Source organism: Callorhinus ursinus, unplaced genomic scaffold (assembly GCF_003265705.2).
Source record: "Callorhinus ursinus isolate GAN/ISIS: 27379988/994484 unplaced genomic scaffold, GSC_fseal_2.0 scaffold76, whole genome shotgun sequence".
Lineage (NCBI taxonomy): Eukaryota > Metazoa > Chordata > Mammalia > Carnivora > Otariidae > Callorhinus > Callorhinus ursinus.
This window is the reverse complement of record NW_027397138.1, coordinates 2,060,602-2,075,985: the sequence shown is the minus strand read 5'-3', so window position 1 is coordinate 2,075,985 and position 15,384 is coordinate 2,060,602. Positions and strand designations below refer to the sequence as shown.

At 48.3% G+C, this 15,384-nt stretch overlaps 1 protein-coding gene across 1 annotated transcript in view; it reads left to right on the top strand.

The window, feature by feature from the left end:
* The window catches only part of PANX1 (pannexin 1), a 47,683-nt gene extending 33,417 nt beyond the window's left edge, over positions 1 to 14,266 (top strand). The window contains exons 3-5 of the mRNA XM_025893825.2: positions 7,224 to 7,450; positions 8,536 to 9,194; positions 9,724 to 14,266. Coding sequence (XP_025749610.1) covers positions 7,224 to 7,450; positions 8,536 to 9,194; positions 9,724 to 9,803 — 966 coding nt within the window. The 3' untranslated portion in view covers positions 9,804 to 14,266. The remainder of the gene's footprint in view (positions 1 to 7,223; positions 7,451 to 8,535; positions 9,195 to 9,723) is intronic.
* The last annotated feature ends 1,118 nt before the right edge of the window (positions 14,267 to 15,384 follow it).

Sequence of the window (15,384 nt, the reverse complement as noted above, 5' to 3'; positions counted from 1 at the left end):
CTGCCGTGCGCTCTCCTATTGCCCGTTCTCTCTGGCGGACTCCTGCCATGTGCTGTCCTGTTGCCCTCACTTCGTACTCCTCCTTTGCCCCTTCCCACTAACTGTACATGCTCTTTTTCTTGCCTGACTGTCCTTTCCCTAAACAGAACCCTCCAATGTCCCTACACAATGTCTAGATTTCTTTTAGAAGTCAAGCTATTTTGGCCACCATGGTTCTCCCTCCCACTGGCCCCTGCGAACCCTGTCACCCCAGCCTCACCGCCAGGCCGTCCCCACCACCCCTGGGCCCCGGGGACCGTGACTTCCTGTAGCTTGCACGTGTCTTGGCCGTCTCACACACACCTTCCTTTGAAAAACCTTCCCTGATTGCCCCTCCCCTCTAATCCGGCGACCTCCTAATGTGCTGTTCTGGTCTCAGCTTAAATGTCCTGTCCGCTTGGAAGCTTCCTCTGAACCTCTAGACTGAGGGTTGTTGCCAAGTCTAATCGCTTTCAGGGCCGGGTGGAGTCAACACAAAGTAAGACCCAGAGGCCGCTATGTGGACAGTAGACCGCACAACCTGCCTCCAGGCAGTCAGATCCCAAAAATGGAATGCTGGGCAAGCAAAACATCAGCTGCACTGCACTCTGGTCTCTCTTGTGTGTTCCCAGAGCAGCCTGTGCTGTTCCTGGAGCAACCATGGGAGGTAGCAGATACTCACCTTAATTCTGCTGAAGTGATTCTTTATTTCTAAGCCTGTAGGTTCCGCGCAAGAAGAGCCCACGCCCATGTCTCATGCGGCAGCGTGCCCCTGGGGCAGTGCGTTGCCCGCGGGGAGTGCTCAGAACACATATGTGGAAGTGGGGGGAATGAAGCAGTTTGTATGTCCTGCTCAGATCCAGGCTTCATCCTCCAGGAGCATCCTGAGTCCAGGGTGAGGGCGTAAAGGGCACAGGGTTTATGGGAATGCTCCTCAACTCAGTTCTGATGCCAGACTTAAACCCAGGAGGCCCAAACTCCCCCCAAAGAAATTATTCACTGGAATATTTAAGTGTATGTCAGTGTGGAGTTTGTGGGCCTGGTATAATCAGTGCTGTGATTTCTCCCCAGCTACTTTTTCACGTCTCCCTTCCTCTTCCTCCTCCACTTACTTCTGGTGACCTCCAGTAGCTCTAAGGAACGATTTTTGTGGAAATGTGTGTGCATTCAGGGGGACCGGCAGGTGGTGCTCTAGGACTCTTTGATAACGGGCCTTTTTTTTTTTTTTTTTGAGTGTTTGTTCTTTGTTCAAGTTCATAATGTAGGCAGCTGCTAGGCATGATTTTTATTTTCTGAAACAGGAAAGCAAGGTTTTGGCTGAAAAAAAAAAAGCCACAGAACAAGAAAATAAAATTAACAGAATGGACAAATCTTTAAGTGGATTCACTGAAACTTAGTTTGGAGGGATCCTTTGAGACTCCCAGAAGAGAAGTTTCCAAACCTTAGCATTACCCCCAGTGGGAGGTGGAGGAGGCGGTTTGTGAAAATCCAGGATCCTGAGGGCCAGGAATCTGGTTTTCTTCAGCTTCCCAAGAGATGCTGATACTGCTGGTTGGCCTTGGGCTCCCCTGTGGGCACCACTCATCTAGACCCATGTTTCGCAAACTCTTTTGCCCCTAAGTCATCTGGGCCCTTGTGGAGATGTAGACTCGGGTTCAGTAGGTCTGATGGGGCCTGCATTCTTCCCATCAATTGCCCAGGTGATCCTGAAGTTGCTGCTCTGTGGACCACTCTCTGGGAAACAAGGATCCAGAGCAAGGGACTGACAAACTCTGGAACGTACATGCTCCAGCCAAATCCAGCACTTCCATCACCTATTTCTACAAATAGTTTTAGTGGCACATGGCCATGCCCATTCCTTTACACATTTCCTGCATTTACTCTCATGTATGCACCAGAGGTCCTCTGGCTCACAGACATTTATAGGAAGAAGTTTGCCCGCCCCTGATGGAGAATTCTAAAGGCCTCCCAGATGATTCATTGAAAGGGAACTCCCTGCCTCCCAGAACAGTTTGTTCCATTTTCATACAGATCTTTAGGAGCGTTTGTCCTTGCTTCCTCATGACTTGGTTCTGATTCTGCTGTCAGGAGTCTCTTTCTGCTTCCACACACAAATGCTCTGCTTACCATCCTCTCTTCCCTAGGTCTCTCCTCGTGCCAGGACCCTCCCTGAATGTCATGAGTCATGAAGCCTGGGGATGGGTATCGGGTGTCTTCCCTTGAGTGCAGAGTAGAATGGAGTACCTGCCTTTCTTCTCTGTCCTCTGTAAGCTGCTCGCGGATGCACTAGCCTTTCTGCATAGCCCTGCACTCGAGACTTCCCAAATTTGGGATTATCTTCAAAGTGAGTTACTGTCTGAACAAGACGTGGCCAAGAGCAGACATCTTCCATGTTTCTTTTTATACCACTTCCCCAGTGCAATTTGTTCTTGGTTTACCTGCTTCCTGCCTTCAGACCATTACTTCCCATCTCTTCCAGCGTTCTCTTTTTGCCCCACCGTCAGGTCAGGATCCCGTGTCCCTCCCTGCCCCTCTTGGCCCCTCCTACATATTCTCCTTGGATGAGCCCAGCCATTCTTGGCTTCGACCATCTCTGTGTGCTACAAAATCCTGAATCGTAAGGTCAGCCAGATTTTTCCCCTTTATTTTCAGCTGCCTGCTACACATCTCCACTAGGATTTGAGTTCTTGAGTATGGGTATCTTACGTTCACAAGCTCTCATCTCCTCGGGCTGCCTCCCACCTCACTCCCCTCTGCTTGGAATCCATTCCTTCTTGTTTCTTTAGCTCAACTAGTGGTACTACCACCCACACCCTTGCATAAGCTAGAAACCCAGAATTAGCCTCTCTTCTTCCTTTTCCATCCGTCAATTCCAAGTGGGCAGTGTCTGCTCCTTGCGCTCTGTGGCTCTTACATCCGTCTCCCCCCGTCCCCACTGTTGCTGCCTCAGCCCAGTGTATAGCCCTCCCCGCCGCTCTGCCATCCTAACCTCCTGCCTTGTCTCTCTCCTTTCCACTGGGTTCCCTTCTCCACGGTTGCAGTAATCTCTCTCAAATAAATTGTCATCATGCCCTGCACCGGGGGCTTCCCATCGCCTATAACGTGGGAAGCCGAGGGCGTCATAATTTAGTTCCTGCTTACGCTTCGTAGGGGTTCCTAGGGCTGCTGTAGCAAATTACCACCCACTTCGTGGCTTGGCACAGCAGAAGTTTAGTCGCTCATATTTCTGGAGGCCAGGAGTTGGAAATGAAGGTGTCAGCACGGTGGGTTCCTTCCGGGGGTTCAGAGGGAGAACTCTGTGCCTCTCTTCTCATTTGTGGTGGTGGCTGGCAGGCTGTGGTGTATTTCCAAACGAGGCCCCGTTCTAAGGTTCCGGGCGTGAGTTTTAGCGGGGAGACACCATTCAACCTAGTACATCCTTCCAACCTCAGCTCTTACTACGTCCTCACTGTCGGCTTGCTCGTTTGCTTTGGTCCCCTGGATGCATAGGAATTCACCGGGCAGAAAAGGAGAAAGAATTCCACGCAGAGGAAAGTGTGCATCCGAAGGGCCACAGAAAAGGTGAAATTTGAGTGGAATCTTAATGTACGAATAGCATTCTTGTATGTTCTTGTTGCCTCACTGTACTTGAAGACCTAATTCAGATGTCACCTCTGTTGTAAAGCCTTCCCTGATCTTCCGAAGGACATTTCTCGTTGCTCAGTACTTAAGTACCTACGTATTAGTGGCCACCACTTAAAAGTTTTATTTTTTAGCTGGTATTCCCACCTGGCCCTGCTCTCAGGCCTGATGGGTTTTTTGTTTGTTTTTAAGATTTTATTTTTTAAGTAATCTCCATGCCCCACGTGGGGCTCAAACTCATAACCCCGAGATCAAGCATGGCACACTCCACTGTCAAGGTATGAGCCAGCCAGGTACCCCCAGCCCAGAATTTTTTAAATGGATTTACCCATCTGCATTTAGTGCCATAGGCCATGACCACATACATTTCAGGGGAGGAGCTGTTCAGTCCTCAGTTGAACCCATCTTCACCTTCCACGAGGTAGAGGGGATTTGAATGCAGAGGGAGGTTGTACCAGAGCCCCTCCAGGCTTCCTTCCTTCTGGAAGTTCTATTGTTCTACAACCCCTTACAGAAACAACACAAACTTTTAAGGAAAACAGACTGGAAATTGTGCTGCCGTTTGGTTCTACTTTGCTTTGAGGAGCTTCGCTGTCACTGGAAGCACTCAGTGCTGACATGAACCGCATAACAGGATTGTGTGGCCATGGCTTTGAGAGATGCCGAGTGTCTCAGACCTTGTTTGGAGCAGACAGAGCTCATGAACAAAGCCATTCCCATCCAGCCATTCCCATCCCTAAAGCTCGGCAATTTCCCCATGCTCCTTACACAGACAAAAGGATTTTAAAGACTATAATTTAATGCTTTTTTGGATTCCCATTTCGATTGAACTGATTTTAATACCACCTTGTTACAGAGTCACTGAAAGTCACATTTTCATTTTTGATGAAAAAGAAACAAGAGGCTTAACTGTGGAGAAAACCGAGCAATGGGGCATTATTCAGCTGCATTCCTTGCTTGCAGAGGTGATCAAGGTATGAGGATATCTGAGGAGAAAGCAAACACCCAATGTGTAATAGCTTTAAACACTCATTTTTCCAATTACAATGAGCTATAGCTGATCTATTCATTGGTACTAATTATTGCACCACATAGGCCTTTGGAAAAAGTGCCACAGACTGTAAACAGTCACTTTTTAATCCAGAAGAACAGTTTGAGGTAAAATTCTATTAATTCAAATAGCTTTGAAACAAAAGTGACTTGTAAAGGTATCCCACAGCCCCAGATTAGAAATAGCGTTCTCCCTGTAGTTCCCCAAGAAGATGCCTGGCTCTCTTAGAGGCTTCTGGGAGCACAGACTGTCTCACATGGTTACATTTTTGTGCTAACAGACGCCCTTCAGAGTAGGTGTTTCTCGCTGTAGCCAACTATGAACGACGTAGCCAGAATTCCTCGGATCACAGCCTGTTGTATGTGTCATGGTGCAGCACGCCTCTGCAAATCGGGTTAATGGTTTTGAGAAAGCCCATCCCAGGCCAGAACCCCAGATGGAGGAGGCAGTATCGGCAAGGGGGCTTTTATGCATCTCTAACTAAAATTTAACATTGAAAAATACATATCATGCAGGCAACTATCCCTAATGATGTTAGTGGCATCTGTGATTTTGTCACAGAGACCTTCACCACTTCAAAGTTGGGTGTTAGACCATGTGTCAGATCCTAATAAATGTGTTAATAAGCACATATAAATTTCTTTTTTAATGTGATAACTCTCAATTATCATCTACTTTTGTGAACTTTTAGGTATTATTTTATACATTTAAAGATAACTATTTTTGGGGCACCTGGCTGGCTTGGTCAGTGGAGCGTGTGACTCTTGATCTGGGGGTTGTGAGTTCATGCCCCACGTTGGCTATAGAGATGACTTAAAATCTTTAGAAAAAATATTCTTCATGAAAAACAAGAAAAGACCTGAGAAACTATCACAGAACCAAGGAGACGAGGGAGACATGACAATTGACAATTGACAGATAGACCCTGAATTGGATCTTTGGGCGGGAAGAAGACAACACTGGGACCACTGGAGAAACCCAAGTGCAAGTCTGAAATTGAGTTAATGATGGCTTCTTAGTCTTGACAAGTGGACCATGGAAATGTAAAGTGTTAACGGTGGGAACACCAGATGTGTGTCATTCGAGAACACTCTGTACAGTCTTTGCAGCTTTTCTGTACATCTGCCTGGATGGCGAGAAGCCCAGTGTTGGGTCTGCTGCTCACTCTCAGAGATGTGTAGGGTGGGAGTTTTCTGTCCTCTCAAGGCCCTCACTGCTACAACTCTGAGGAAATGGGAGAGACCAATCCAAAGACGGGGAGAAGTTTTCCAGAGTAGTAAAATAATTTGTGCGGTATTGTGGTGGAAAAGGCATGGCTCTGGGTTCAGAGAGGGCAGGCTTCATATTGTCCCCCGCTCCAGCTTTGTGCTCTGTGGCCAGAGGACACTCTGGGAGTCCTCATCCCCTTTGTGAAGGGAAACCATCAGTAAAGGCCTTAGCAGGGTCACTGTGAAGACTAAAGATATGATGTGTCCATGAGGTAGCCCTTCCGTTGGTTGTAGCTTGTGTGCTCTAGTACATTTTACACGCCAGGCACCACGCTAAACAGTTTGCACACATTATCTAACTTAATCTTCATGATACCTCTATTACACGACCATTTCGTAGATCGGGAACCTGAGAGTCAGAGGCTCAGTGAACCTCAGCACCCAAGGACACAAAGCCGAACTTAAATTCAGATCCATGCTAACTATGGTTCATTGTCTTCCTTTGCCTTCTCTTAAGGCTTAGCCTTTCCCGACGGCCCAGCGGCCCTGGTTACTGGGCGCTCTTTGCTTTCCCTGACTCCGGAATCCCCTTGGGTTTGTTTTGCACATACATCCACATCCAGATGCTCTCTGTGGGGCTGTGGCCCACGGCGGTTGGCTTGTCTGGGCCTGAGGTCACTCAGCTGTATAGTGAGGGTGTCGGGCCGTCCTCTACTCTCTCCCGGCATGGACGGTCCATTCTGCATTCTGTGAAGTTTAACTGCTTAGGCCAGCTGTTTGATGGTGTGATTACTGGATCACTGAAGCCACAATTTTTCTCATTTGTTTTGGGCGAGTTTGGCATTTCTGTGTCATTTTCCCCAGATTGTAGCGAGAGGGGGAAGAAAAGAGCTCGAACATTAGTGACCTCCTAAAACCACAGCAGTGAAAACCAACCCCCAAACCAGAGAGCCCACTGTGACATTTACCTGTTCCTTAATTGGGATTTTATTAAGGGATTACACTAAAGGACATGGAAGTCATTTTATTTTTTTGTTTCCTTCTGTGATTAGGGAGGAGACGCCGTGCGTCAGTCACCACGTAGTTGCCAGTTATTTCAAATTAAAGTCTGTTGAAGGGGGATTAAAAAAAAAAATAGTGATGGTTTTGTACCCGGGTAGATGAGTTTAGCCTTAAGTAGTTATGAGGAAATGAGCCCGATTTCCGTCCTTGACGTGGGCATGCTCATTGGTCTCAAAACGAGAAAATGGAGAGCAGCACTTGGACCCTTAGGGTCCTGAGGTGAGGGGTCTGTGGATCCCCTGATTGGCTGTCTTGTTTTTCAGTTTTTCCCCTACATCCTGCTGCTGGTGGCCATCCTCCTGTACCTGCCCTCCCTGTTCTGGCGTTTTGCAGCTACTCCTCATCTTTGCTCAGATTTGAAGTTTATCATGGAAGAACTTGATAAGGTTTACAACCGCTCAATTCAAGCCGCAAAGAGCATGTATGATGATCAGGACGTGAGAGATGGTGCTGGCCCCGTTCCGGGGCTTCGTGAGAACATGGGGCAAAGGTAACTCAGCCCCCAGCAGGTATCTTGGCAGGCTTTGGGGTATGAGGTCTCAGCCCTCCTCCTGCCCATCTGGGCCTAGGGTTCCCACTATCGTAGGTGGGGGTGGGGGGTTGTCATCCACCTGCAGCCATCTGTGGGAGCCAGGAAGGCCCGCTCTCCCCTAATCTCATCCCACCTGCCTGCCCCAGCACCTGTCGTCACATCCAGATGCTTTGCCTTGTTGAGGGGAATGCCACTGTCTCATGTTCTGAAAGGCAGGTATGTGTAGCTGGGGTGACAGGTGACAGCACCAGCTACTTGCTGACTGTGACCTACTCCGTAATGGAGAAGCGCAGAGGGTTATGGGGCTGCTGAGCTTGGAGAACTGGTGAGAGAGAAGTGGGGAACGAGTAGGCAGCACCTTGTCTTTTTCACATTCTTCCTCTGGTTCTTGTTCTCAACAAGGGTAATCCTATTAATAGCTGTCATTTTTAAAATAATCTATCCCAGAGACTGTTTTCTCTGGGTACCTTATCTCAGCCCTCACCACGTCATTACAACTAACTGCCTTGATTGACTGCCTCCCTCTTCCCTAGATAAAAACACTGTCCTCCAGCTTTCAGAGGGAGGGCTGGGACCCCAGCCAGGCCCGTGTGCCCTAAGTCTGAGCCCCGAACCCACGGAGTGGTCTGCCTCCCGTGCCTCGCCCGGAGGAGGCCCATGCGTTCAAGTTGGGCCAGAAAGTCTTGTTTATTCTGCACACCTGAGAAAATGGCAGATTTAAAAACAGTGGAATAAGAATGGTCCACGTGTAGCATTTACTAGGTGCCAGGCATTATAAGAATTTACAAATATAACTCATTTAACTAACCAGACCTTCTTTAAAATACTAAGAGGGTGAGTGTTCTGTTGTAATTTTTCTTTTTCTTTTTTTAAACCTGATTTTATTCCCTGATACGCCAGTGAAATTAGAGGTAAGGTAGGGAGGGAGAAGGGTGTTTGAGATTTTTAGTGTGATACTATTCTGTGTGTTTACGTCTTTGATATTTGATCTTAGTAAGGATTATAAATTTTTTTTTGTATTCCCTTGTTGTTGTTGTTTGTAGTTTGTGGGAGATCTCTGAAAGCCATTTCAAGTACCCGATTGTGGAGCAGTACTTGAAGACAAAGAAGAACTGTAAGAACTTAGTCATCAAGTACATCGGCTGCCGGTTGCTGACGCTCAGCATCATACTGTCCGCGTGCGCCTACCTGGGCTATTACTTCAGCCTCTCGTCGCTGTCTGACGAGTTTGTCTGCAACATCAAGTCCGGGATCCTGAGAAATGACAGCACCATCCCCGATCGCTTTCAGTGCAAGCTCATCGCCGTCAGCGTCTTCCAGTTGCTCAGCCTCATCAACCTCGTGGTTTATGTGCTGCTGGCCTTCGTGGTCATCTACACGCTCTTCGTTCCCTACCGACAGAAGACAGACATTCTCAGGGTGTATGAGATCCTGCCCACTTTTGATGTCCTGCATTTCAAGTCGGAGGGGTACAACGACCTGAGTCTCTACAACCTCTTCTTGGAGGAGAATATAAGCGAGCTCAAGTCCTACAGGTGTCTGAAGGTACTGGAGAATATTAAAAGCAGTGGCCAGGGCATCAACCCAGTGCTCCTCCTGACTCACCTTGGCACGATCAAGATGGATGTCATGGATGGCAAGAGACCGGAGCCTGTGGAAATGACGACAGAGGAGCCGGGGGACCCAATGACGGAGCTCAAAGGTGGGGTGAGCTCTCGGGGCAGAGGCTGAGGAGGCCCACGGAGCACCTTTGTGGCCGTCCTTCACCAATGAGCAACAGTCTTGCCCCTGCCCCTCATCAGGAAACCATTTTCCTGTGCGGTCTTAGGTGAAACCCCTCAGTACTGGGAGACCGAGGGGAAGAATGGGTGCTGCCCCTGATCTCCAGAGGAAAGTGTGCTTTCTCCTGACCTCTCTTCCTGGTCATTCTCTCGAGGTCTCTGCCCCAGGCATCCCTCCTTGCTGTCATTCTTGCGTATGCTTGTCCATTCTGTGGGCTTTGTCCCCATATCTCTGGGCCTCTTGCCCGTTGTTCTCCATCTCTCTCAAAAGAGACAAATTCGTTGATTTAACCGTAGCCCTCACCTAACTTCACTGTGCCCCTGAAATGTGGCTAAGAAGCAAACCCTGGTAAGGCAAAGAACACGAGATTGATAGAAGAGTAGGTAGTTCATGCTGTCGGTTCCTGCTGTGTGACTTTTGTCATGAATATTTGTTTTCTGTTTTGACAGATTTGAATGAACCCAGTGAAATTAAAGTAAATAACGGAGAGACGAATGCTCGACAGAGACTTCTGGATTCTTCCTGCTGATGATTTTTTTCCCCTTGAACATGAGATCCGTGACTTCTGTGACATGGGATTTGTATTGGCTGTCAGGTTCCCAGACAGTTCTCAGTAGAGCTACTGAGCATGCCTTATTGAGTCCCCAATGAAAATGATGGTCCACAGAACGTTCTAGGAGAATGGTTCATGAACTCCTGATGAGCAGCACCATGGAGATGGGTCAACCCCAGCAAGTGTACACGTATGAGTCCTCATCCCATGGAGATGGGAAGGCTCATCAAAGCAAGAGTCTTAGCCCTGTTTGCCTCAAAGAAGCACCTTTCTGGAGAGATGCTGCAGTGAGACTCGGAGCTACCAGCAAGGACTTCAGTAGGCTTTTAGTATTTGTTGTGTGAAATAATAATAAACCTGTCAGGATACAGTTGTAACATGAATCTCCTATGTGCCCTTAACGACTGTTGCACGAGAAAACCATTCACTGACCAGCGGGGTACCTGCTGGTGTCCTCCACTTGGGGACAGTGAGGCTCCTGTCCCCGCAGGCTCTGCGGTGCACCCTGCTGCTTGTCCCCGAAACTGCGGCACCGGCTCTGCTCTGGAGGGCTCTGGGCCCCCGCACCGCTCCACCTGGAATCGTGGTGAGCAAGGCAGGGTCCTGGGGACATTTACTTGCGATTTCCGTACAGGAAAGAATGCTTCTCACAGAGCCCAGTGGGGAAATCTGGACATACAGAACAGGCTATTTCAGTCCGTTTTCCAAGGGGTTCTCTGCAGGTCCTTCCTCTCTTAGCAAAAGACTCGAAACAGGATGTTAAGCAAATGAACAGAACACAGAATGCTTTTTAAAAAAGAAAAAAAAAGGGACATTTTGCTGCTTATGATCAGAACGTATAAATGACATCTGCCATATGGTGTGCTTGGAACCAGACCAGCTTAACGGTTTATTTTATTTATATTTAAGCACATCTTTTAAAAATTCATTTTAATTTAGAATCCTGGGACGTCAGAACTGAGGCCATTTGGGAAGGATGTTCTAGCGTTGATGGAGAATTAGAGGATAAATGTTACGGATGGATATATAACACTCAAGCATTATTTCGTAAACATTTAAGGCCAGTTCAGAGTGTATAAAAACCTTTCCCAGTTCTAACCATGGAAATAGGTCCAAACTATGTTTACATTTTATACAAAACCCTTTAAAATTCTGTCCGTGGATCTGTTTTTATTCTTAGGAAGTTAACACATTACTAAAGTGAGTAATCCTCAGGAACCTCAAAGTTTACATTTGGCTCCTAGGGAGAGTTGTTTACTTAATCTAATTACTGTTTGAAAAACAAAATTTATATAAGCTGCTCAGAATATTCTGAGAATACTCTACTCTCTTTTCAGAATACTCACAGAAGCGGGTTTTAGTTGTGCTCCTGTGATGGTGTCTGAGATGGAAAGCTAATGATAAGTCTTAAGGATGCAGTCAGTGCTTTAAATTATTCTTACTACATGATATTTATTACCGTTGAATTAGTGTGACTTAGAAATGGTAGGAACCTAAATACTCCCATTTTCCTTCATTTTTATATCGCCATATCCAAGCGTTCCATCACAGCTCTCCACATTGGTTTCTTTTTATAATTTGAAAAGATTTCTGAGAGCTTTTTCTGATATACTTTTTTCCCCCAAAAAGCTTCATCTTCTTTATAGGTGGCCCCTAATTTGTACTTTGAAGTGGTAAAATAGATCCATTATTTTAGGAAACCAGCAACTCCCTCAGCCCTGTCACATGGAATCCTTCTATCAGAGTTGATATAGTTGGAGTCCTTGACCCTTCTTCCTCTTCCCTGTTGCTACACACTGAGCTCCAGTAGGTTCTGGGATATCCCGGGCCCGTCATGCTTGTCATGCTCGGCACTGACTGTTGGATATAACGAATAAGGCCGGTCCCCATCTTTGAGGAGTTTAGAGCCTAGTCACAAGCAGCAAAGGCAGAGGCAGGTACAAAGAAGAGTAGCCACAATAAAGGCCCTTGCAGAAAACTCCCAGCAACTGCTCTGTGTTCATGGGAGACACCATATTATTTTCCTCTCCCCAGAGCTTCTGTAGCTGGTGGTCTTGAGAGTCTAGTTGTAGTTTTTCCCAGAGACTCTTTAGCCACCAGTCCTCCAGTGTGAAGCTGGGACAAAACAATAGCAGAGTGGTTTTGCCCAGGAAGGGCTCCACTGGCCTTCTGCACCTTCCCTGGCAGGGAGGGGGGGCAAGTCTGTGGTGGACATGGAGCTGCCTGTGGGGTTGGCCGTGAATGACCGTCGTGGAGCTAAGAGGCTGAGGTGGATGCCCAGCCCTACATTCCAGCATGGGGAGAAAGCATTAACAGGAAAGTGAACTCCTCCATCCCCTGGGAGTTGCTGGCTTACAGGATGACTTTCGAGGCCTCAGTTTCCTGAGGGTAGAGAGTCGTCCAGTGCTTTCTACAAAGGGACAGACAGATCGTGACTGAGGACCCCAGGGCTACTGACTTTGTTTCTGGCTCACGTCTTCCTAGAAAATCACCGGCTGGGACTGGACCCAATCATCCTGAAAGCAGCGTCCAGCCACCTGTTTGCTTTTACCACAGGACAGGCAGAGACATCCAGAGTAGACCTTTTCAGACTTCTGGGAAGTTACAAACCCGAAATATTTTAAAAGGTACAAACCCTCCCCTGCGATGCACACACAGCATGAAATGCACCATCAGGGCCCGTCCTTGTGCGTGCTCTCGGGGCCGGAGCCCAGGCCGCCCGGCCCACAGTGGAGGCCTCTCGGCCCTTGCAGGGAGCAGCTGCTTCCAGCAGTGTCTCCATGCTGTGTTCACGTAGTGAGATCGTGTTTGCACACTTTCAAGTGTGCTGTACCTTCTGAGGAGTGGAGCTCATTGTCTAGAGTCGGGCTGAACAAACCAGTTAAGACAGTGGGTGGGTGGCAGCATCCTGGAGCGACCCGGCCACCGCCACTGACCCCGTTCAGCCTCTTCGAACACCTGCGCAGTGCTTTGTCCGACTTGGTGGTTGTGCTGGTGAAAATGCTAGCAGCTTCCGGCTGTGCGGCAGGTCTTGTTGCATGTTCGTGTTTGGTCTGTGGAAGCCGAGCCTCTGTCCTATCCGAGAATGAGCCAAGGTGGGGCGGCAGGACAGACGCTTCCACGGGCGGAGTGTTGCACACTTTTTCAGGTGTGTTCATAGTGGGGTATTGTGCTTACTGTCCGTCCCGGGTCCATAGATGGTTTACGACGACGGCAGTTTTTAATCTGCTGTACTGTAAGCTAACCCAGCGGCTGGCGGGTCTTAGGCATTCTGTAAATATTTGCTGAACACACGAACACGCTGTTGGGAGAAGGCTCGTTTGTTAGCAACTGTGATCTGATTTGAAAAGGCACACGGTCCTCTGCAGGAAAGGAGAGGGGAGACTCCCTCAGCCTCCTGGTGGAGAGAGGAAGATTTGTGTAAATGACTAGGTCTCTGCGGATTAGTGGCAGTTCTTAGCTGCTGCTTGCGGCCCCTCTCCAAGTTCAGTACAAGTTCGGTGTTGCCCTGCAGTGATTAGCGAAATTGAAGTTTTGAAGCTCCTGATCTCAAGTCACTTCCCAGAACAACCTCTTGATTTGAAATGTGCAATTAGCGCTGATTGGGGTTTCAAAGGAGGGCATGGAGATGAAATGGCCCTTCTGGGCAGTTGTTGGCCAGGGGGGCCTGTTTTTCACAGATAATGTGAAACCTTGAAAGGGCTGGCAAAAATGATAGTCACTTGTGGAACATAATAGATGATAATTCACCATTGTTTTGTTCGGCCAGCTTGAAATGAAATGTATTGTTTGGGGGGGAGGGTCTCTTCTTAGCTGTAAAAATACTCTGTCACTTAAAGCATGCAGTTCGATCAGTGATTGTTCTTCGAGTTCTTGAAAGTTGTTAGAGTTTCTCAGGCCATGTGAGCTTTCCCCTGCCCCCCCCCCCCCAATGAGGAAAATCCTTGTAGAATTCGACAGTGTCACAAGTGTTCCCTACAAAAGCGGACGCCATCCATTCCTCTTTAACAAGTTGGCTTTTTGAAAGCACTGTAATTACAATCTCATAGGGTTCTGTAGAGTGGTGCTCTAGGCGTACTTTAAGTTCTTTTTAATGACTAAACATCTTCAAAACTTTTAAAGAAAAATACACGTGTTCTTTTCTGCTGTGTCATTTGGTAAGAACGATCGATTTCTGCTCCACACAGATCAAAGGATGACAGCGTATCAGTGTTAGAAAATGATCCTTAAAAAAAGCACAAGAATCTTGAAAGCTCTGCAGTTTGGTGGTTCTCGCTAGGACATTTTAGATTCCTACGTAAGTCACTTGTCCAAGTTCTGCATTCTGATCAAGCTGCCTTCCCCTTAAGGAGGGATCCAAGGCTGCCCGTGTCTGTAGCGAAGGCAGAAACGATGTTTTCGTTCTGCAGTGTTGCACCCACCTCAATAAAACTTCTCTCAGTAACAAAAAATGTGTCTTGTGATATTTCTTGCCTTCTCTTCAGGGAGGGTGTCACGGGAGATGAGTCCTGAAATGTCATGAGGCTCAGGGCTTCTTCCTCTCTGCTGGATACATCAAATTCAGCAGGCGTCATGGTACTTAACATCCACCTGGCAGGAACCAAAGGAAGAAAGTCCTTGATGAAGGGCCCACAGCTTCTGTAATTTTCAAAGCCGAGATCGCATGCTTTCTGATTGGGGATTGTGTGCCGGGGCTTGGCGAGGAAGAAGTGGAGACAATATGCCGCTAAATATGGGTTGGCCCGCCCGCCTCTCTCCAGAGGGAGACTCCCTTACACGTGGTGACTTAACACAATTTGCTGCCGTAGGTGATAAATCCGGGCCCTCCAGAGTGGTATTACGGTGCCTGGCTTAAAGTGAGCCGCCAGCGCCGGCGGCAGCCCTCTTCACCTCCTTGTGCTCCCCAGCCACCCCCCACGGTGGCACCGCGGGGAACCTGGGAAGCTGCACTCGGTTCCCATGGTTCCAGAACAAGTCTCCACAACCTTAACACCTTAAAGCAACACACCTCTTTATCATCTCATGGTTTTCAGGGCCCAGGGTCTGCACGCCGCTGAGCTGGGTCCTCTGCTCAGGGTCTGACAAGGTTGCAGCAAGGTGTGGACAGGCTGCATCCTCCTCTGGAGGCTCAGCTGGGGAAGGAGCCGCTTCCGAGCCAGCTCGGGTTGCCGGCAGGACTTACTTCCTTCTGTTCTGACTGCCTGACTGCTTCTCACCGACTGTTGGCTGGAGGCCGCCCATCCCTGCCATGTGGGTTCCTCCAACGTGACTGCTCTTGTCATCAAGCCCATAAGGGTTGTGTCTCACCTCAGGGAGGGCCCAGCCCTACTTGGAAGAGTTTATACCTGCTTACGTCATGCCACTCAGGATACTCCCTCAGGATAGACTCAAAATCAGCTGCTTTGGGAGCTTAATTACATCTGCAGAGTCACTTCAGCTTCACCATAGTCTGTCACTCAGAGGCAAGTCACAGGTCCCGCCCACACTCAGGGGGGAGGAGATGCTGCAGGGCATGAACATAAGGGGAATTGTGGGGCCATCTAAGGAAGTTACCCCA